At 38.3% G+C, this 20,592-nt stretch overlaps 5 protein-coding genes across 8 annotated transcripts; 3 read left to right on the top strand and 2 right to left on the bottom strand.

The window, feature by feature from the left end:
* Positions 1 to 47: 47 nt before the first annotated feature.
* On the top strand, positions 48 to 3,378 carry LOC113507640 (SET domain-containing protein SmydA-8-like). Its single transcript, XM_026890532.1, has 8 exons — positions 48 to 212; positions 748 to 947; positions 1,365 to 1,588; positions 1,853 to 2,140; positions 2,224 to 2,467; positions 2,632 to 2,862; positions 2,981 to 3,069; positions 3,144 to 3,378. The coding sequence occupies exons 1-8, from the start codon at positions 157 to 159 to the stop codon at positions 3,357 to 3,359; spliced, it is 1,548 nt and encodes a 515-aa protein (XP_026746333.1). The 5' UTR covers positions 48 to 156; the 3' UTR covers positions 3,360 to 3,378.
* A 182-nt stretch (positions 3,379 to 3,560) lies between these two features.
* LOC113507642 (erlin-2-like) lies at positions 3,561 to 6,716 on the top strand. Of its 2 annotated transcripts, XM_026890535.1 has the most exons (7): positions 3,561 to 3,774; positions 3,852 to 3,966; positions 4,626 to 4,706; positions 5,102 to 5,210; positions 5,347 to 5,498; positions 5,584 to 5,736; positions 5,820 to 6,716. In XM_026890535.1, exons 2-7 carry the CDS (start codon positions 3,859 to 3,861, stop codon positions 6,186 to 6,188), a joined length of 972 nt encoding a protein of 323 aa, XP_026746336.1. In that variant the 5' UTR covers positions 3,561 to 3,774; positions 3,852 to 3,858; the 3' UTR covers positions 6,189 to 6,716. The 2 variants fall into 2 exon arrangements, with proteins under 2 accessions (XP_026746336.1, XP_026746337.1); XM_026890536.1 differs by having other exon boundaries at positions 3,561 to 3,966.
* LOC113507643 (elongation factor 1-beta') lies at positions 6,706 to 7,872 on the bottom strand. Its single transcript, XM_026890537.1, has 3 exons — positions 7,711 to 7,872; positions 7,222 to 7,471; positions 6,706 to 7,109 (listed from the first exon to the last, which is right to left on the bottom strand). The coding sequence occupies exons 1-3, from the start codon at positions 7,788 to 7,790 to the stop codon at positions 6,765 to 6,767; spliced, it is 675 nt and encodes a 224-aa protein (XP_026746338.1). The 5' UTR covers positions 7,791 to 7,872; the 3' UTR covers positions 6,706 to 6,764.
* Positions 7,873 to 8,052: 180 nt separating this feature from the next.
* LOC113507638 (NADH-ubiquinone oxidoreductase 75 kDa subunit, mitochondrial) lies at positions 8,053 to 14,982 on the top strand. Of its 3 annotated transcripts, none has more exons than XM_026890529.1 (14): positions 8,053 to 8,155; positions 8,469 to 8,636; positions 8,895 to 9,226; positions 9,488 to 9,629; positions 9,824 to 9,949; positions 10,152 to 10,247; positions 10,573 to 10,746; positions 11,101 to 11,266; positions 11,584 to 11,735; positions 12,101 to 12,307; positions 12,531 to 12,705; positions 13,053 to 13,215; positions 13,569 to 13,716; positions 14,197 to 14,982. In XM_026890529.1, exons 2-14 carry the CDS (start codon positions 8,472 to 8,474, stop codon positions 14,341 to 14,343), a joined length of 2,193 nt encoding a protein of 730 aa, XP_026746330.1. In that variant the 5' UTR covers positions 8,053 to 8,155; positions 8,469 to 8,471; the 3' UTR covers positions 14,344 to 14,982. The 3 variants fall into 3 exon arrangements, with proteins under 3 accessions (XP_026746330.1, XP_026746331.1, XP_026746332.1); XM_026890530.1 differs by lacking the exon at positions 8,053 to 8,155 and adding an exon at positions 8,162 to 8,275; XM_026890531.1 differs by lacking the exon at positions 8,053 to 8,155 and adding an exon at positions 8,162 to 8,275 and having other exon boundaries at positions 8,451 to 8,636.
* LOC113507641 (uncharacterized protein F23F12.8-like) lies at positions 14,431 to 18,397 on the bottom strand. The gene is made up of 9 exons (XM_026890533.1): positions 18,120 to 18,397; positions 17,786 to 17,952; positions 17,298 to 17,498; positions 17,046 to 17,157; positions 16,787 to 16,954; positions 16,392 to 16,519; positions 15,747 to 15,952; positions 15,354 to 15,541; positions 14,431 to 15,077 (listed from the first exon to the last, which is right to left on the bottom strand). Exons 1-9 carry the CDS (start codon positions 18,333 to 18,335, stop codon positions 15,021 to 15,023), a joined length of 1,443 nt encoding a protein of 480 aa, XP_026746334.1. The 5' UTR covers positions 18,336 to 18,397; the 3' UTR covers positions 14,431 to 15,020.
* Positions 18,398 to 20,592: the final 2,195 nt, after the last annotated feature.

The following is a 20,592-nucleotide window of genomic DNA, read 5'->3' as shown; positions in this document are numbered from 1 at the left end:
CTAAAAGTAAAAAACGAGTTGTGTAAGCGCAAAGAGATATAAATAGATCATCGCTTTATAAATACGTCGGCGTTGTCAGTCCGTCGCACACGTGTGAGGAAGCCGGTTGGTGCACCTGTGGATTACATTGTCTCGTACAACGCGATCCTATACATCATGAACTCTACGTTCAGTCCACCATACGAAGTGCTAACTTCTGAAAAGTTAGGCAGGTGTGTTATAATTATAAATATAACAATTACATTTTAAAGTGTTACGTAGTACAAAAGAAATTTCGGCTGTATCTGACTCTGCCAAGTTCTAACAATGTAATTACTTCCGCATGCAAGATTAATTGCTAGATATAACTTGAGGAATGAAACGGTAATTCTATTTGAATCCGACGAACACTGACCTATGTCGGAAGTCGTTACAAGTGATGGATCGTAATGTAGGTCACTGCACGATTGAGAAGGAACTTCAGTATTCGATGAAACAATAAATAACTGTTTATACTTTTGGTTGCAATTAGTTAATACCTATGTTTCTTAGCTACAAAAGCAACGGTCAACTTCTTTGAATGTATTGTATTTACTTACACAACTGTACATTAATTGATAAAAAAAAATCAACTCATCATGGATTGGTAAAAATAATTGAGCACGGGACTAAAATTAGAGTAAGAAAAGAATGTTATAATTTTCGTTCGAATAGTTTTTGTTAATTCAGAAGCGAGTACATTTTTCAATGAAATGTTTTATTTTGTAGATATGTTGTGGCCAAGAGAGATCTGAGGGCCGGAGAAACGATATTTTCCGATGAGCCATTCGTTCTTGGTCCAAACTCTGAATCGACCCTTGTGTGTTTTAACTGCTACCTGCCACTGTTGAGCAAATTCGTGGTTTGTAAAAATTGTGCCGTAGCACCAGTATGTCCAGGAGAAGGGTGCCCTGATTATCTTCACAAAAGTAAGTCTGTTTTTGAGTTAAGTACCACATGACACATCTTTTTTTTTTTTTAGTTGCCCGTATTGATCCCACTGCTGGGCAAGGGCCTCTCCCAAACATTTGGGAGGAATTGCCATAATCGCCACGCTTGGCAGGCGGGTTGGCGATCGCAGTAAGATATCAAACGGTTCAGGGACACATCTTATGTATAATTAATTGTTTTCGTCAGGTTTGTTTACCTGCTGAAGTTAAGAATGTACAGGAATTCAGAACTATTTCAACTGACATATTTTTAATAATTTATACTTAAGATTGATTTACTTCTTTTTCAAGGTTAGAGGAATGAGTTAGTATTTCTCAGTGACGTGAAAATAGAATCCGGGTTACGTATCGGTGTTTATGCAGATTGAGTAAAGGATGTCCGCGCTCCTATTTCAGAATGGCACACAGAAAGGGAATGCAATTTCTTCAAAAGTGTCAAATTATTAAATGGTTTACATCCCATGACAATGGTACAAAATGTGGGGTCTTTATTAGCTCTACGCGCTTTTATGAAGAGAACTGTTGATACTCAGGCTTGGCAAGAGTTTATGCAATTGGAAACTCATTTGCAGGAAAGGAGGGGTACAAGTATTTGGGAATTTTCAAAGAACACCGTGAGGGTGAGAAATATCTTTGAATATGAAAATATTCAAAAGTACTCGGAAAGTGTGATAACTCTATGTCACTAATAATCCAGTTATCCTTGCTAACTCTATAATTACATGTGCTTGTGTCGATCGATGGTCCAACGGTGCACAAACCAGTTTCGCTTTTAGGTTCCACGCGTGGTTCCCTCGTCCATCAATTCCACCAGATTGCACTCAATGTTCGTAGATAAGACATACCTAAAAGATGAATATATTAACGCATGTTTACTTTTTCAGTTCATTCAATCACTTAGTGTCATCGATGATATCCCCGATGACGATCTGATTCAAAGGATTTGTGCTGCTATTGACGTGAATAGTTTCGAAGTTAGAGGTCCGCCTGTTCCCTCCATCGGGTGTGCTGAAGTGTTACGCGGGGTCTACCTGAAGGCTGCGCTCCTGGCTCACGATTGCGTAGCGAACACGCATATGGCTATAAACGATAATAATACGCTCGTATGTCATGCCAGTGTTGATATTAAGAAAGGAGAACCCATTTATTATAACTATACGGATCCCTTGAAGGTAAGACGTCGAACAAACTCGGTCAGTTAATTTAAACGATGTGTGTTGGTTAATGGTCTCTACTTTACGACTTGTTATTTTAGGGTACATCAATACGACAGCAGAATTTAATGATCGGCAAATACTTCAAATGTTCTTGTGACCGATGCTCGGATGCCACTGAAATGGGAACTTTCATGAGTTCTCTCATGTGTGCTGAGTGTAACACTGGCTATGTATCTAGGAACAGTCCCGAAGAATGGACGTGCAACAACTGCAAGAAAGCGTTTCCTGACCCTACCATTGTTAATAGGATCAAGTGTTGCATGGACAAATTCGATGTACTAAGTAAATAAAACTGTTATAAATTTGCGAATAGCATTTCCCAAATTAGTAATTTACAGCTGTTAATCTCCCGTTGAAACGTTGTTGTTGAAAACTAAACCATCTTGTACAACTTACTAATGTGTAGTTGCAGGTTAAATTACGGTAAACATATGTTTTATTTTTAGACAAAACAGATACTAAGGAATTAGAAGAATATATCAGAAACGTTTCTCTAATTCTATCTCCTAACCACTACTTGCTGATGGATGCCAAACAACGTCTGGCTGGAGTACTGAGAGACACAATAAACAGGGAACCCCGACCCACCAAAAAACTGATCAAACGGAAGTTGGACCTCTGTAAGGAACTTCTACCAGTGCTTGAAACACTTTGCCCTGGAATATCTAGGACAAAAGGTAAGTGTATCTGCAACTAGTCTAACTGTGAGTCTAAAAAAAATAAGCCTTAATTTTTAGCCGCTGATTGCTAGTAATGCTTATCCGCCTCTAAAAATATGAACAATTATTGTTACAGCTATCACTTTGTACGAATTACACGCTGCGATTGTTCAGCTGGCAAAAAAAATGTTTGATGGCAGAGACCTGACAGGACCAGCTTATTTGGTAAATATAAATCATGATATCTAATTGTATTTTTTTTATTGTATCTACTAAATGCATAAATTTGTAATTTCAAGGATGAACTGACGTCTGCGGAGAAATATTTAAAACGCTCTTTAGAAATGCTTTTCATCGAGCCCGGTAATTCCCCCGAGGGTGAACTATGTGCTAAAGCTTTAGAGGAATACCGAGCATTGAAGGTTACTATGAGCAATATCCTCGATGCTATTCATACGGAAGGAAAGTCATACGTTTGTGCAGTTGAAAGCAATGGTTCTGATAAATCGAAATAAATGTTATAAGTACAATCAATTATAGTTTGTTTTAAAGCCCCAATTTTTATGTGTACAAAAGAACCCAACCAACAAAATTGTATTTATAAGATTAATTATACTTTTTTCATCCTGATGTCCAAAATCCAAGAATCAATACTGCCACAGAGTATAACCAATTCTGCGCATCACTCAACTCAGTGTGTAGGTTTCTAAACGCATTTTAAACTGTCATTTGCTACCGGGAGAAATGTCAACCGGTAATGTTCCAATTTGTGCGAAACAGAAATCTCAACAACATTTAATTAAATACAATTTAAACCGGTATTTATTGAAAAGTACCCATGAAAATAATACTATAAAAACTTGCTTTTGAAAAATTTAAGTATTCATTCATCATACCGCTTATCGTGAGTGTTCACTTGGATTTGTGGAGGTAAATTCACAATAATTAGTTTAAGTGGATTCTGCTCGTATTTGATTGTACTAGTCTAATTGGTGCTATTCCTGTAGTCCGGCTATGGCGGACCAGTCGTCGGTTTTGGCTTTTGTCATACTGGCAGTTGGAATCACTGTGCACTTTTCCCTGCACAAAGTTGAAGAGGGCCATGTAGGCGTGTATTACCGCGTAAGTAACTTTAGAATATAGTTAATAGAATTAATATTTATAAGTTGAAATAAATAAATAAAATTGCTAAGCCACACTGGCCTACCTGGCTTTGAGGAAATTTCAAACCATCAGACCCCATGGTAACAAGACAATGAACACTGTGTTACCTAGCTTTGATTTTCACAATACAATGATAACCTTTGTAGTATTTATTTGTCTATAGCAACTACAAAACTCTAAGTATGAATTGTGCAGGTGATGTACATTACAGATTATGGACGAGACCTGTAAATGTTTTTGTAAAAAAAACTATTCTGTTTTTAAGGATAATAAAAATTGCAGTCTTATATGTATACCATTAACTCTTCTATCTACAATTAACATAGTAACTATACATACTAAGTCTCAGTAAAACAGCATTTTTTTAAGATTGTGTTTTAGCAGAATCATAGCAATTTTGCTTATTGTAATGGTATTATTAAGCCACCTTGAAAGCAAATAAATATATTTTATCTTAATTTTTTATACCAGATAACTGTTACTTAATTGTTTGATATTTAAAATAGAATGCAAAGGTTAGACTCAAGCTCTATAAGTATTTATAATACGCAATTGTGACAATATTATTGCAGACATAATTATTCCAGATATATTAATCATAATATATGTATTTGCAGGGAGGAGCCCTTCTACCTGTGACTAGCCAGCCAGGCTTTCACATGATGATCCCATTGCTGACTTCATATAAATCCATACAGGTAACTTAAACTGAGTATTTGTTAACTTCGGAATTGCTTAAAACTGGTAATCGGGGGAAGCAGTTTTTTGTGCAGGGTTTATAAAACCTTAAACAAAGGCTTTTTAATTTTGCTTTATCCCAAACTAAAGTCTCTTGGCCTTGTCTCTATCTACACCAATACATGAAACTCGTATTTACATTGGAAAGTCAATAACTTATGATTTCAACCAAGCTGTAAATGTGTGCATGGCAAAAAAAACATGTCTTCCTTTTGATTGCGAGAGAGTTGTTGCTCCGAGTTCCCAAAATTCATGACGCAATTCGCATCCCGTAAAATCATTCCTTGTACCTTGAACATCGTTTTATTCGTCGTGTTTATATATGGTTTAATAATGTAATAATTTTGATTTGCAGACGACGCTTCAAACGGACGAGGTGAAGAATGTCCCGTGCGGCACGAGCGGCGGTGTGATGATATACTTTGAACGTATCGAAGTCGTCAACAAACTTGAGCCGATCAGTGGTACGTGATTAATTACCTTGCATTGTTTGCAATCGTGTAATCTATTTCGTCTGCTAACTTTCAATACCTGTATCATTTAATTATTTTCTATTACATATAGGTACGTACTAAATAATCAATTTTGCATTTCTTTCAGTGTTAGATATGGTGCGTAATTTCACAGCTGACTACGACAAAACGCTCATATTCAACAAGGTTCATCACGAACTCAACCAGTTCTGCAGTGCTCACACGCTGCACGAAGTCTATATAGACTTGTTCGATCAAATTGACGAGAATTTACGCACAGTAAGTGTTGGTTGCAAATTCAAATTATAAATATACATCTCCTAATTTTATTTACGACCAGTAACATTTAATTTCATTTCCAAAGGCATTACAGCAAGATTTGCACGAAATGGCCCCGGGACTGAGGGTGCAAGCCGTTCGAGTCACGAAACCGAAAATTCCAGAATCTATTCGTAAAAACTATGAACTTATGGAAGCGGAAAAATCTAAACTCCTCATTGCTGCTCAACACCAGAAGGTATAAATCGATAATTTGCTTGTTCATGTGCCTGATATTGAACTTTAGTATTCTTTATTCTTATTTATATAATTCCTGTGTAGGTCGTTGAAAAAGAAGCCGAGACTGCTAGGCGAAAGGCCGTCATTGAAGCAGAAAAGGAAGCTCAGGTCGCGAAAATCCAATACGAACAGAAAATAATGGAGAAAGAATCCCTGCAGAAGATAGAACTCATTGAGGACAGTATTCACAAAGCCAAACAGCAAACCAAAGCCGAGGCCGACTTCTACCATCTGAAGAAACAGGCGGAAGCCAACAAAGTGTTACTTACGAGAGAGTACTTAGAATTGAAGAGATACGAAGCTTTAGCTCTAAACAATAAGATCTACTTTGGCAGTGATATACCAAATATGTTTGTTCAGGCTAATGTCGGTGACAGCATCCCCATTCCCAAGGGCGTCCAAGTTGAATGACTGCTAATCAATCTGGCGCACCTGCTAGTCATGGAGTAGGGGTCACAAGGACCAAGTAAAGTCGCATTATGTGCGTAAGTCAATAAACTTCGATTTAGATTAAACATTATCAAAACTGCTTAGAATCTGATCCCTTAGCAGTTTTGTTCCCCAATTTGCTTGTTTAGATGATTGATTAGATTGCTATTATAAAGAAGCAGTGTTTGTTGTATACTGGAATGAGTATTATCTCTTTTTACATTATTAATGTAGTCTTATTAATCTCAATACATAGTACTTGTAATTTGTGTGTAAGAACAATAGATATCTGTTAAAAAATTGTGATAGGTAGAAACTTTTATATATTTCATGCACTATTAAAATGTATGAACAAATAAGATAAGGAATTAATATAAATTATTTATAGAACTCATCACAATAACTTCATTGAGTTTATTTGACTGAGTGTTATTTTGGTTCTCATACATTATTTTTCTATGTAAATAGCTTTTTTAATGTGAAATTAAATAGAAAAATATGTGGAAAAAATGCGATTTTATTCAAAATTAAACTTAAATATTAGAATGGCTCATCATCTTAGATTTTGTTGAAGGCAGCGATGTCAACAGACTGGACAAAGTCTTCAAACTCTTGGATTGTCTCTGTCAAAAGGTCGACTGATACTTTGTCGTCTTCAATGACACACATGATTTGCAGTTTGTTGATACCATAGCCAACAGGTACAAGTTTGGAGGCACCCCAAAGGAGACCATCCATTTCAATGGATCGGACATGTTTCTCCATTTCCTTCATGTCAGTTTCATCATCCCAGGGCTTAACATCCAGGAGTATAGATGACTTGGCAATAAGGGCAGGTTTCTTTGATTTTTTGTCTGAGTAGGCCTTGAGACGTTCCTCACGGATTCTGGCTGCTTCAGCATCCTGTAAACAAAGAGAGATGCATCATTATTACTCATTTTAGTTTACCTCTTCCAATGCAATAAGGCCAGGATTTAAAGTTCAGCTAAAATATAGTGAATTGACATATATTTACTTCTTCCTCATCACCAGATCCGAATAGGTCGACGTCGTCATCATCATCGTCGTCCTTAGCGGCGGGTGCGGGTGCCGTGGTGGTCTTGCCGCCAGCGGTCAGGGGACTAGCGCCGGCCTCCCAACCCTTGCGCTCGGCGGGTGTGTAAGACGCTATCTGGTTGTACCACCTCAGAGCATGGGCTAAGTTGGCGGCAGGAGCCTTGCCGACTTGTTCGAACACTTGAACATCGGCTTGGGACGGTGTGAAACTATAAATAACCAGCATACAATAGATAAGAATCATGAACGAGTTACTAACAGCTGTTCGTCAAGGACATTAAATAATTATAAAAAAACGGTGCCGGTATCTGTTTAGAATTATTAGTAAGCAAATATCTTCTAATAACTCTTTTTAATCTACGTTAAATTCAGTCTTATAGGTTATATCAAGTCGTTCACAAGTGTGTCAGGTTGACGTGGTTATGGATAAATGGTTTAATGAACTTACCCAGACACATAACTTTTATCAGCCAAGAACGTGTTCAGTTCGTTGAGGCCTTGGGCGGTTTTAACGTCTCCTACTGCCATTTTAATATAAAAATCTTATTTTTTCTAGCAAGAACTACACACCCCGGCACAATGTGAACGAGAAGGAAAGACAAGGTTGACGACTGACGGGTTGACGACTAGTGATGCGATGCAATTAATTATAATGGCGAAAACAAAACTGCTTTTACATACAATCAATGCTACGTTATTAATAAATAACTACATGTGCTAGAAATTAAGGAGCTTTAAGCTCTTGGTATTTAAAATAGAATGAATACTAGAAACGAAAAATCGACTTAACTAGATAACACGCAAGCGCAGGAATTCTTTGCCTGTGACTTTTATTGATAAATGACAGATCTTGCGTCTGTCATTTGCTAAAGATTTTCGAAACATATTTTTAGGTACGAATAAAACGAAAATACGACGTAAATTACATTAACTTAAATTTATTACGCGTTAATGAACTAGTATATAATCCGCAAAGTTTTCATATATTGCCGATTTTTGATATATTTATTTAGGTTAGACGTTCATTCTTATGTAATAATAACATAAGAATTGCTTGTAATTAACATGTTTTATATGTTATTTAACTTTATTTAATGATTGAACACCCTTTGTGAGACTTAACCATCAATCATAGTGCGTGGTTCATGTTTGATAGGTCATACAAGTTGCGTGTCATTGATCGTAAAGTTGTGGTGTTTGCTGCAGAAAATGCTGCGCCAGCCGCTAACCCGGGCGCTAACGCTGAGCTCGCCGGCGCGTGCAGCGCCTCTCGCGGCACGTACCTTCGCTGGACCGCCACCACCACCAGAAAAATTCGAAGTCTTCATCGATGACAAGCCTGTAATGGTTGTTCCTGGCACCACTATCTTGCAGGTCAGTTAACTTTAGCTTAATACTAAGTAAAACATAGAAAATATTGAATAATGATTTTGTAAAGTGTATTGACTTATATTAGTGAATAAAGATTGGTAAAAAATTAGGTGTAAATCTAATATTTTGTAGGGCATTACATGTTTATCTAAAACAATAAACCATATTGGAAAGTGAATTTTAGTTAGACACATAGGCGCAATAATTCATTCACACACATCAATTGTAATTTTAATTTAATCACTTGATTTTCATTTTCAGGCTGCAGCTCAAGTAGGAGTAGAAATTCCCCGTTTCTGCTACCATGAGCGTCTTGCAGTAGCCGGCAACTGCCGCATGTGTCTTGTGGAAGTTGAGAAGTCACCAAAGCCTGCAGCAGCTTGTGCTATGCCTGTTATGAAGGGGATGAGGGTCAAAACAAACTCAGATTTAACAAAGAAGGCTCGTGAAGGTGTTATGGAGTTCCTTCTGGTCAACCATCCCTTGGATTGTCCCATCTGTGATCAGGGAGGTGAATGTGATCTTCAGGATCAGTCTATGGCCTTTGGCTCAGACAGGAGTCGATTCACTGACATTCATTTCTCTGGCAAGCGGTAAGTTTTGATAATCCAAACCTGTTTTTTTTCTCTTCTATATTGTTCAATCACTATTAACCAACAAGATGTGGCTCAGTTGCTCCATAGTCCATTGAATGTGCAAATTGTACCTATAAATTCATGATACTTGTTACCTGTTGTAACATGTGTAAACAATATTGTGTAATATTTTCAACTAAAGAAAACAAGTAACTTTTGTTTCTTCTTATTTATCATTGTTTTTTAATATAAAAAGGTTTGTAATTTTTCCTTCCAAAGTGCTGTGGAGGACAAAGATGTGGGCCCCCTGATCAAGACCATAATGACCCGCTGCATTCACTGCACGCGTTGCATCCGTTTTGCGTCGGAAGTAGCTGGTGTTGATGACTTTGGTACCACTGGTAGAGGCACTGACATGCAGGTCTGTGGTTGTTAATTACTTCTTTTTATTGCTTGATGTATAAAGAGGTTGTAGAGCGGTGTTTCGTGAGTTTATGATGCGGCGCTGTTAGGCGAAGATTTCCTATGCCAAGCCCATCAAGTCTAGTATAAAATAAACATGTATGGATCTTATATTTTTTTTCACTAAGTTACGCAGAGTATTTTTTTGTACAGGTTGGAACATACGTCGAGAAGATGTTCCTATCAGAGCTTTCTGGTAACATTATTGACCTGTGCCCAGTAGGCGCCCTCACTTCGAAACCCTACAGCTTTGCTGCACGACCCTGGGAAACCAGGAGGGTGAGTTATTTAAGTGTTCTTTTACTTAAAAAAATAAAGTAAAATATCCCAAAAATTAATAATTAAATAGGATTGAACGCGAAAAGCCACAAAAAAATATGACTACCATGTCTGACTGTCCATCAGAATGGCAATATAAGTGAAGACCTATCAGAGAAATACTGATGCTATGATATAGTGCTAACAAATGATTTCGTTTCAGATCGACTCCGTAGATGTTTTAGACCCTCTGGGTAGCAACATCGTTGTTGCAACTCGTACGAATGAAGTGCTGCGTATTCTCCCGAGGACCAACGAGGTAAGATAAGAAAGAATGAGAGTCATAGTAAATCGAAATTAAACACGTAATCGGCGTTCCGGCAAGCTGAGGAGCAGCAAGCTGAGTATGATGACGGAATACGTAATTCATTATTAAGCTGCGAGAAAATAATTATCCAAAGGAACAATTTTTCTCACTTAATGTCTCCTCAATACTGTCTAAGGCCTGGTTTTAATATTTTAAAGTATTTGGCAGTATGTACCTTTAATTCTATGGAAAGCCAAAACTCATACTTTAATACGACGTGTAGCAAGCTTGAGCTGGTATACCTACAACAATATATAAATCGGTGCTTTTATTGCAGGAGATTAACGAGGAATGGTTATCAGACAAGTCCCGGTTCGCGTGCGATGGTCTGAAGCGACAGCGGCTGGTGACGCCCATGATGAAGGACAGCAGTGGGAACCTCGCGCCCGTCGACTGGGAGGACGCTATGGTGGCCGCCGCCCGCGCGCTCAAGGACTGCCCGCCTAACAAGGTACACACGCAAACGTCCGATTGAAATGAATTATTAGTTTCCATTGCCAAACCTAGATGGCGTGATTCCGCCATTAATTACTTGCGAAGATCTTTGTCCATCAGAATTCCACTTGTTGAGATAGAGTTATGGCCAGTCTATCACCAACGGGGTCTCAAAAGTCTGAACTCTTTAGCCCTAAAAAGTAAATCTTGATTGTGTGGCCTAAATCTCCACTTACTGACTAAACTGCGCTGTCTCGCGGATACACCGCCGCAATCATTCAGTATCTCAAGATGAGCATGCCATTGTATAATTGAATGCTTAACATGGTATCGGTATCGATAAAGGTTATATTATAATGTTTGTGTCCAGTTGCTGGCGGTAGCGGGTGACTTGGCAGACGCCGAGTCCCTGGTGGCGCTGAAGGACCTGGTGAACCGCCTGGGCTCGGAGAACACCTGCACCGAGCAGTTCTTCCCGCTCGAAGGCGCCGGCATCGACTTCCGCTCCTCATACCTCTTCAACACCAAGATTGCTAGTGAGTGTTGCTTTTTGGTGTCACACAGGCAGGTTTTGTGCTCCTCATATAATGATTTGTTACTTTTGCTCTCTTGTTTGAATATAATTTGAAGTATATTTTTTTTTGATTAATTTTATACTAAAACCAAAGCTACTCACTAAAACTTCGCTTACTGCAATAATGTGTTCTCATCATCATCATCTTGTTTCATCAAATTAATGTCTTCAGCCATAATTATTTGTGCCAGCCATAAAGATTCTTGTTTCTTTCAAGACATAAATCCTGCCTTTTGGTCGCAATATATCGTATAAATGCGTTTTACATAATGTGTTTAGACATCGAAGAGGCCGACCTGATCCTCCTCATCGGTACCAACGTCCGCTTCGAGGCTCCGCTGCTGAACGCGCGCATCCGCAAGGCCTACGTGCACAAGGAGACTGACATCGCATACATCGGACCCAAAGTTGACCTCACATACGATTACATGGTATGAAATATTTCTTGTATTCTGCACTTTTCTTGCAGTTATACCTTGAAATCGTATATAGTGCGCAAATGTAGTGATCAAATGCTGGTCGGTATAATTCGTATTGAGATCGCAAATATCCTCAATGGAGTAAAAATATTCTTAAAGATAAAATACCCAGTAAAGAATTTTGCACAATAATAAGATAGTTAATAAATCTTTTAAATAACCTATCATTACATTGTGAGTCAAAAACCTAAGAAACTTTGTAACAAAATCGAATAATGATTACTTGGCTTAATATGAGCCATAACTGCTAAGCTAATAACAGGGCTAGCTACAGCCGCTACAGGATAAAGCAAACAAGACAATATTACCTTTCACAGCACGTAGGTGATTCAGCATCGGTAGTAAAGGACTTGGCGACCGGTTCCTCCTCCCACGAAGTCCTGAAGCGCCTGGAGTCAGCTCGCCACCCCGTGGTGATCCTGGGCGCAGACCAGCTGAAGACTCCCGAGGGCGCCGCGCTGCTGGCATACACGCAGGAGCTGGCCCTCCGCCTGCAGGACAAACTGGAAGACAAGAACTGGAAGGTATGCGTTTTAAGTTACTACTTCGGGCAAAAACACGCAAAGAAGAAAAACTTCAAAAAATTTTGGAGCTTGCTAACTTGTAAGGGAAAACGTATCGCGCACATGGGCTAACTGTTTCTATCAGTTCAAATTCTTTAAGACAGTTTGTCAAGCTTAGTGTTGCCAGAACTATAAATATTCAGTAACTGGCGAACTTATGTTTTCAATGATAAATTTTGTGTAGGTATTGAACGTCCTCCAACGCACGGCGTCACAAACGGCCGCCCTAGACATCGGTTACCAGCCCGGAGTAGGCAAGGCGTTGCAAGACGGCCCACAAGTGGTATACCTACTGGGCGCTGACAGCGGAGTCATCTCCCGCGACCAGTTACCCAAGGACGCTGTTGTTATCTACCAAGGTAAGTAAATGGACGCTTTATTATGATGCGATATTGATGTAACAAAAATTGTAGGATGTAGACCGGAAATATGATGGCAAGCTTTGGTCAACGGAAGTGTGTAAATAAAAAATAAAGTAATACGATTTCTAAACAAAGTTTTGAATAGACAAAATAAAAATAGTATAGAAAATAAGCAGTGCATGATGCTATAAACATTCACCAAAAAAGCCATCAGCTGATGACGATTTGTATGCGACGACCAATATTTGTTTTCGAATTTATTTATTGCACAGAAAAACGTTGTAATTGACGTTAGATGTTAAATTTGAAAACGCGAGTGAAAAAGAGGTCTTATTTTCGATTAGGCCACCACGGCGACGTGGGCGCGGGCATGGCGGACATCGTGTTGCCGGGCGCCGCCTACACGGAGAAGCGCGCCACCTACGTCAACGCGGAGGGCCGCGCGCAGCAGACGCTGGTGGCCGTCAGCCCGCCCGGCCGCGCCAGGGAGGACTGGAAGATCATACGGTAACCACACACACACTTCTGGAAATAATATACGATGTGAAATAGCAATAATTTTTTGGGTCCCTTTTGCGGTATGAAGTGAGGCGCGGGGCGGACTAAAGTGTCTCTGCAAGGCAAAAGCCGCAATTATTAAAAAAAAAACAAAACTACAAAATAAGTGTTAGAGTTTAAAGTGTCTATCTTTTGTAATCCTGGTATTGAAATTATTACCAATTCACATCTCATGTGCTTCTGTAAATATTAACCAATAACTACCCTTACCTATGAACTGCAATTTACTTTGTACCTTAAAATCTTGTTAGTTAAGTCGAAAATTGTACAACATACCAGCAATATCTCAATATGTTATCCAGAGCTCTATCGGAGGTGGTTGGCGAGCGCTTGCCGTACGACAGCCTGGACGAGGTCCGCGACCGCCTGAGCCAGGTCAGCCCCGCGCTCGTGTCCTACGGCGACGTGCAGGACAACAACTACTTCGCGCAGGCTCGCGCTCTCGCACAGGTACGCATCTTGCAACGGCTATCCACTTTATACGTTATAAATACTTGATCTGTTTAAATATGCAATTAATTATAGGTCTCAAAAAAAAATTGATTGATATTAAAAAACCAAATAGATTATTACTGCTAAATGAGAAAACGATAATGGGATGGTTGACCCATTTTCGTACCAGGCGAGCAGGCCTCAGAGTTGTCACGGGTTCCACGACAACTCAAATTTTCAGTCATTCCATGGAGGAACTTACAGTTGTGCTGCGGGATCTTAGAGGGGATATGGTCGAAAATAAAATATTATTTGTCTCGATTGTCTTTGGATAACGAAATTAACTTAATAACAAAAAAAACTCCCATGGCCTATTAATGGATCATACCTAACATAATTTACATAATAAAAGAACAAATTACCCCACAGGGCCTATTTAACCAACGAGTCGCATGTGTAGGTGTCTTTACAGTTCTAAATAAAAACGTGATTTCACAGAGTCTTCAGAAGCCAGTGTCGGGCAAGCTAGACGTCCAGCTGAAACAGTTAGAGGACTACTTCATGACGGACACCATCAGCCGCGCGTCACCCACCATGGCCAAGTGTGTGCAGGCTGTACTTAAACAGAAGCAGTCGCAGTACTAGACGCGACGTACACACACGAATTCCTGACTTACATGAGGACTAACCTATAATCCGGTAATCACCTTATTTATATACACATACGTATTAATATCGCTTGAATGTAGGTATCAGACAATTTGTGTGGCGTACGGTATCAATAAGATTATATTCCCAACTTCTGTCGCTTGAGTTTTACGTTCTAATCCGGTTCTAATAGGTTCAAATAAATTAAAACAAACTTGCTATTTTGTTAGAGTGAAAAACTCAAGCGTACGACGTTGTTTTTTAGAATAATTATAAAATTTATTTTTTGCCTTTCTGCAATCATTTTTACGAGGGAAATACTACAGAAACGCAGTAAGCGCGGTCGACGTTACCTCCGTACCTCAATCAATAATATTATAATTAATGTCAGATAAACTCTTTCGACAGCGCTTGTACAATGTGATTTGTAGCTATTTATTTTGTTATTTATTAGATAAGAACAACAGTGTTACAATTTAATAGATTCCAATATTAATATAAACATACATATTATTCATGGTACTCTAGTAGATATGGATTGAAGAAGAGCAACCGGTCGGAAATTGAATGTAAGGACAAATGTTTTGTAAATAAAGTTTGTAGTATAAAATAAAACGTAGTATAATGATTGTCGAATTTGTATTTTATTTAACCCCAAAAATTAAATTAACACGTTAGTAATTTGGTATTGGTAATGTAGTGGCGTCAAATCCGTTGTTTTTCCTGAATTCCTGTAATCAATTAATTTATTTTTTTAGTAATGTTAACATACTCTAACCCCTAGATTTTTGTTGGATACGAAGTTTTGACAACGGCTTACAATTAAATTACCAGATGGGATTAAATGCAAGTCACAAATTGGATGTGACAGCGATGAATAGATGTCAAAAGCTTCATTTTTCTTCGTGCTAATATCATTTTGTCACATATATTGCCTTGTTTCCATGCACTATGAAGCAATTCTCCTATATATATATCAAAAGAATAAATAATAGTGATTTACTGACATCAACAACTTTCCTCGCCGGTATCTTGTACTTGCATTCCCCTAGTATCTGGTTGGCTTGCTGCGCGAATTGTGCGGGCGCAGCGCAGACGCCGGAGCCCGTCCATGGTGTTGGCGCCTTCTCACGAAGCTTCAGTGCTCTCGTTAGCTTGTTGCTTGGAGTGAATATTGGAGGCGGCTTCGCTTGAACTTAAGGTAAGTCAATGTCAGTTAAAATTGTTTGAAATTACTTAATAGTCAAATTTAAAGAATGTTTGAATTGTAGAAGAATGTAAGAAATACGGTTTACACTTTCATTAAAAACTCAAATATTTTCAAAAACAAAGGCGTGTAAAAGTTTAAAACAGCAGATTAAACAGGTAGGATATTCAAAAGTAATATTTTTTGCGAATACCTTTAGGTTCAATTTCTAACTTTCCTTTTGCACTCCTTTCTTTTTCAGATTTAACGAAGAAGCACTGTCGATCGCAGAAGCATTTGTTAGAACATTCCATCTGACGCACATACTCAGCCAGTGTTTTATTAAACTCTGCTACCGAGACGTTATTGTCACGGGCCTGTTTTTCCTTCTCTTTCTGCTTGTGTTCTCTTTTTTCTGCTCTGGAAATGTGTTCTAATGTCAGCATGAAGGATCGGGGCAACAATCTAGAAGGTAGGTTATAGCCGGTACGCTGAAAGCACTCTCGCGTGTTCAATGGCCAGAATTTTTTATCGCAGAAAATGGGACGTATTGGTGATACACCGCCTTTAACAGAGTGCGAAGAATTTAAACCTTATCATTTAAAAATAAATAACACCGTAGTAAAGTAATGTCATTCCTCATGTCCACATGTCATATCTCTGTTTCTGTGGCTTTCAGGCTTATAGGAACTATGCGAAGCAAGCAAATTATCTCGAAAAACAAAGATGTAGTAGAGTACCAGTAACTGTGACAAGATAAACCTTAGTGACCAAACTTGATCGATGTTCCGTATATAAATAGGGATTTATGAACTGAATTGTGTCCATAATGTAACCACCTTTATAGGAAGTATCTTACCTCTGTTCCCCTTTCTTCAAACTTTTTGCTATGAAGTCTTCATATCGCTTTTTCTCCACTTCTTGGTATTTATTAAATGTATCGTAAAGATCTTTAGACATTGCTTTATTTTGTGCGTTTTTGTTGATCTGAAATCAAAGTTGCTTTAACTTAAAAAATTGGTACTACTACATTGAACGGTACGAACAACTTATTACTAGCACTTCCGTACCAGTACCTACTACCAGACGGCGCTCTACACATGAAGCGGCGGCGTCTTTTTGTTAACACAACAGTACGGCTTTTAAGAGATCATGTTACAGGTAACTCTAAATTTGCGCTCGGTACTAAAACGTCTAGCAGCGACTTCAACGTTTGTTTGATGTCTGTATTATTTCCACTATAGTCTTGCTGACCTTATTAAGCACTTCTTTTATTTTGCAATTAAGTTCTTCCTGCTCCTTACGACACTGTTCTATTTTTGCGTAATATTCAGCTTCCCATTTGGCTCTTTCTTCCTTAGACTTCTTTTGTTCAGCTGCATACTCTACCAAAGCTTGTTTCTCCAATTCTCTTATTTTGTTCTGGAAAAGGGAGTCTTTGTTTTTCATCCTGAATTTACCTACAATAAACTCGTAAAATAGACATAATTGCAGATTAGTAAGACAAAAGTACCTCTGCTTCTTGTTCCTTGTCTAAAATATACTTCATAAACTTAGCATTTTCAAGATCTGATTGTTTTTCCTGTTCTTTAATTTTAGCTTCCTCATTTTTTTTCTTTTTAAGTCTAGAAATAAATAATTTGAAATCAATAAGTCTATTATAAATTTGAAAGAGTTCCATTATTGAATCCAAGATTGAATAAATTATTTCAACCTTTTTTGGTTAGGCCTTAGTGTAATAATCAGATTAAGACTATCTACTTACAGTTCTAAGTTCTCTTTAGCCTGTTGCATTTTCAAACATTTCTGCTCATCACCCTTTGCATCAGCATCTTTATCCAATTCAAATGAACAGAAGGTTACAACCTTGGACTGTTTCTTTTGTACTTCTTCTTTTCCTTTTAGTTTATTTTTGAATTGTATTTGGAGTTCTCGTTCTTCAATTGTCTTGGATTCGCGTAAGGCACTAGAAATTAGAAGTAGATCGAAGATTTTTATTTTAAATTTTCTAGAACTAGAAGCTAGAACAGTTTTCCAGGAACGTAGGTTTTATCCTATCCGAAAATCAATACACCGTTTGATCCAGGTACATTTTTACTTGCATACTTTTCTTATTTTAACTTAATTACTTTTGTAAGAAATAATAACCAAACCTGTATCCACTTCAAACCTGCTAAGTTCAATAAAGAACTCTACGAACCTATTTTCTCCACTACGATACCATTGTTATATAGCAATTAACGCGTTCATTACCTCAGCAGCTTGTTACCATAACAGCCTTCCTCAAAGATCATTTGTTTCGCCTTTTGTACGGCATCTGTATTCTTTTTACTTATTTTCTTCCTTGCAAATGCTTTCGCGAGAGCAATTCTTTCCGCCCGTTGCTTTTCCCTTTTAGTTTCAGCATTTGCAACGCAGCCCTGTACAATTCATATTACTATTATGGAAACAGTTAACTGGGGTACTTGTGAGCTAGTTAGATACTAAATTGTTGAAACATTTGTGTTCTAAGTGAGCTCCAAAAATCGTTTTTTTTTGGGAAACTTATGTATAGTACATACAGTATTTTCTACTATAAGTTTCTTACTTGTACTGTGTCTGGCCAAGTCTTAATCCACGCTTGTGATTTCTCTATCATAGATTCTATATAAGCGTTCTTCAGTGGCGCTTGTGTCGGGGTCACCGGAGGACCCGCTTGCTGTTTCAGTCGTTTCCATTCGTTTTTGTGCAGAATTAACAAGTTTGGACCACCCTCGGGATTTCTGTAGTAAGACATTTTTGTGTTTGGATTCTGAAGTGACATGTGATCTAGGCAGCTATGGAAATAGAACTGGTAAACGGGATTTGATCCGTGTATTGTTTTGTGCCAGGCTATACATAGCTAAGTCGCAAATGTCGAACTGTGGTGGGTTTTGGATGACTTGCCTTTTACGAGAAAATAAAGTGTTAGAATAAAGGAGGTGGTATTTAAGTGTAAAAGACTTAAAGTGTGCCTAACTGCAACTATCCTGGCACGCCGTTCATAGGGTAATAGGTGGCCATCTCATGTCTGATAATATGATAAATATTCTGTGTTCGATAAATTGTTTATTACGTCAACAGTGATAGCTTGCCACCGCTTATCAATTTGACCAAGTTCTGAGAAACGTTCGCTATGTCAGATAAATACAAGCCGTACACTTCAGACGATAGAAAGCTTTAGGTCTTGGACGATGGGGCACTTATCTTAAATTATTCGTTATTTAATTTGTGGATGCGCCTACAAGTGCTTCATCCTGTCCTTAAATCGTAGGCGTTGTTTAAGTAATAAAGTGAGGCTCGAATCGAATCTCGAATCTCCATTAGCTTCAATTATTTCAGAGCACAAGTTAACAAAAAAAAAAATATTTTTTAATTTATGCGTTAAGATATAGCATCCAGTGGATCCCATATCTAGCACATACAAATACATACGCAACCATTTTACCGCCAAACCACGGTCTCATTTGATTCGACATCAAATGAACGAGGGTCCTTCATGTGGTTATTTCGGTAAACATTTAGTTCTTTGATACTAAGTTTTATTTTCAGCCGGATAGCGTTAATTAGATTAAATAACCGCGCTATGGAGTGGGATAGGAAATTGAGCGAGGCGTTGGACGGGGCCCATTTGAGGCGCCGTGTCGGACTCATCCGTCACTGTCGCCCCACCACGTTGTTTGCAGTATATTTTTGCATAAAAATAACTTATACAGCACTAGAATGTCGCCGAAATGATAAATTGTTTAGGGCTTGTACGCGGGAAATGTGAATAAGATGTGAATAATCAAGGCATGCCTCGGGGACGTGCCTGTTTGATAGAATATAAATAACAATAGATTATATCTGAGTAAGATATGCCTAGTAAAATATGCCATGTCCATGTCCTATTTACAATATTTTTACTTTTATTATTCAAATTGTTGAGTGCCAAGTTGTTGAGGTCACCAAGCCAAACCCACAGTGCGCGTCTGAGTCTTTGTTCATATTACTTAAATGTTTGCTACACAAGGATTTAATTCCTGGCTCACGGGGGGGGGTCGATTAAAAAAATGCGTAGCTACAACTCTAGCATATTTGTGTTCATCGATAAAAATCGCAATAGTAGAAACACGAGTGCGACAATAGACGACAAATAAACAACATACTGCGTTCTGACACATGTGAGCTTCACCCGCCACTTTGTAACTGTCCAAACTTTTTATGCATGCCTGGTACCGAAACCGGACAGTTATTTCATTTGCACGAGTCGTATTCTGTAAGTTCAATTTAAAGCAACATTAGCACAACTCTAGCTATTTAAATTAGCTAAAATTTTTGGTATCACAATATTATATAAAATTTTATCATTAATAGCTCTTCTTTTCTATTTCGAACCTGGATCAAATTCTTTTTCCCAGTCCCATATTTCTGAGGGAATATTTTTGCAGCTAAACTCTTATTTGTACTTGTTTATTATATTATTTATTCATTTTCTAACCCTTTGTTGAATTTAATTGTAAGTAGTTAACTTTGCAGACATCAAAACTTTTGAAACTGTTGTCTTTTCTTTCGCTGTTGCCTGCCTACTTAGGTACATTACACGCTGATACTGCATTCATTACCTCAGAACACAATTGCAAAGACCCTGAGAAGCTCTTGTTAGCGATCGATTATGGAAAATGATCCATGTCTCTGTGTAGACCGAGTGCCGGGAACTGCGGAGTATAGTATCTACGAGTAGTGTTGCCTACCTACCTGCTTATAGTGTAGTAGATCTGCTTGTGATCACGCGCTTTGTAATCCCGTCGTCACGGCAATCGATTCAGAGGTACTCTACGCATCAATATCCGTATCAGCTGGTAACACATGCGACATAAGACTGATGGATGCAATGCGTCAAACAACAGTTTTCCATAAAATAAACCTTAGGGATTTCGCATCTGTCAGGTGCACGCCTTTTATTTGAAAACACGTCCAAAGAATCCAATGCTTTCGAAATAGAAATGCGAATTGAAGTGAAATACAAATGGAATTGAGCGCCAGTTCCCGGTGCGAGTGAG

The sequence above is a fragment of the Trichoplusia ni genome, unplaced genomic scaffold (assembly GCF_003590095.1).
Source record: "Trichoplusia ni isolate ovarian cell line Hi5 unplaced genomic scaffold, tn1 tig00002984, whole genome shotgun sequence".
Taxonomy (NCBI): domain Eukaryota; kingdom Metazoa; phylum Arthropoda; class Insecta; order Lepidoptera; family Noctuidae; genus Trichoplusia; species Trichoplusia ni.
Note: the sequence above shows the minus strand (reverse complement) of the source record. Positions and strands in the feature narration are given on the sequence as shown.

Bases quoted from the DNA above. Each gene is read 5' to 3' on its own strand.
- LOC113507638 (XM_026890529.1), top strand. From the start codon at position 8,472: ATGCTGCGCCAGCCGCTAACCCGGGCGCTAACGCTGAGCTCGCCGGCG. The intron at 10,747-11,100 runs GTACACACGCAA...GTTTGTGTCCAG, and splicing joins AGGACTGCCCGCCTAACAAG to TTGCTGGCGGTAGCGGGTGA. The intron at 11,267-11,583 runs GTGAGTGTTGCT...TAATGTGTTTAG, and splicing joins CTTCAACACCAAGATTGCTA to ACATCGAAGAGGCCGACCTG.
- LOC113507641 (XM_026890533.1), bottom strand. From the start codon at position 18,335: ATGTCACTTCAGAATCCAAACACAAAAATGTCTTACTACAGAAATCCC. The intron at 15,542-15,746 runs GTATTCGCAAAA...ACTTACCTTAAG, and splicing joins GTTAGAAATTGAACCTAAAG to TTCAAGCGAAGCCGCCTCCA. The intron at 15,078-15,353 runs GTCAGTAAATCA...AATTGATTACAG, and splicing joins CGGCGAGGAAAGTTGTTGAT to GAATTCAGGAAAAACAACGG.
- LOC113507642 (XM_026890535.1), top strand. From the start codon at position 3,859: ATGGCGGACCAGTCGTCGGTTTTGGCTTTTGTCATACTGGCAGTTGGA. The intron at 4,707-5,101 runs GTAACTTAAACT...TTTGATTTGCAG, and splicing joins CTTCATATAAATCCATACAG to ACGACGCTTCAAACGGACGA. The intron at 5,737-5,819 runs GTATAAATCGAT...ATTCCTGTGTAG, and splicing joins TTGCTGCTCAACACCAGAAG to GTCGTTGAAAAAGAAGCCGA.
- LOC113507640 (XM_026890532.1), top strand. From the start codon at position 157: ATGAACTCTACGTTCAGTCCACCATACGAAGTGCTAACTTCTGAAAAG. The intron at 213-747 runs GTGTGTTATAAT...TTTATTTTGTAG, and splicing joins ACTTCTGAAAAGTTAGGCAG to ATATGTTGTGGCCAAGAGAG. The intron at 1,589-1,852 runs GTGAGAAATATC...TTACTTTTTCAG, and splicing joins TTTCAAAGAACACCGTGAGG to TTCATTCAATCACTTAGTGT.
- LOC113507643 (XM_026890537.1), bottom strand. From the start codon at position 7,790: ATGGCAGTAGGAGACGTTAAAACCGCCCAAGGCCTCAACGAACTGAAC. The intron at 7,472-7,710 runs GTAAGTTCATTA...GGTTATTTATAG, and splicing joins GATAAAAGTTATGTGTCTGG to TTTCACACCGTCCCAAGCCG. The intron at 7,110-7,221 runs GTAAATATATGT...CTTTGTTTACAG, and splicing joins GATCTGGTGATGAGGAAGAA to GATGCTGAAGCAGCCAGAAT.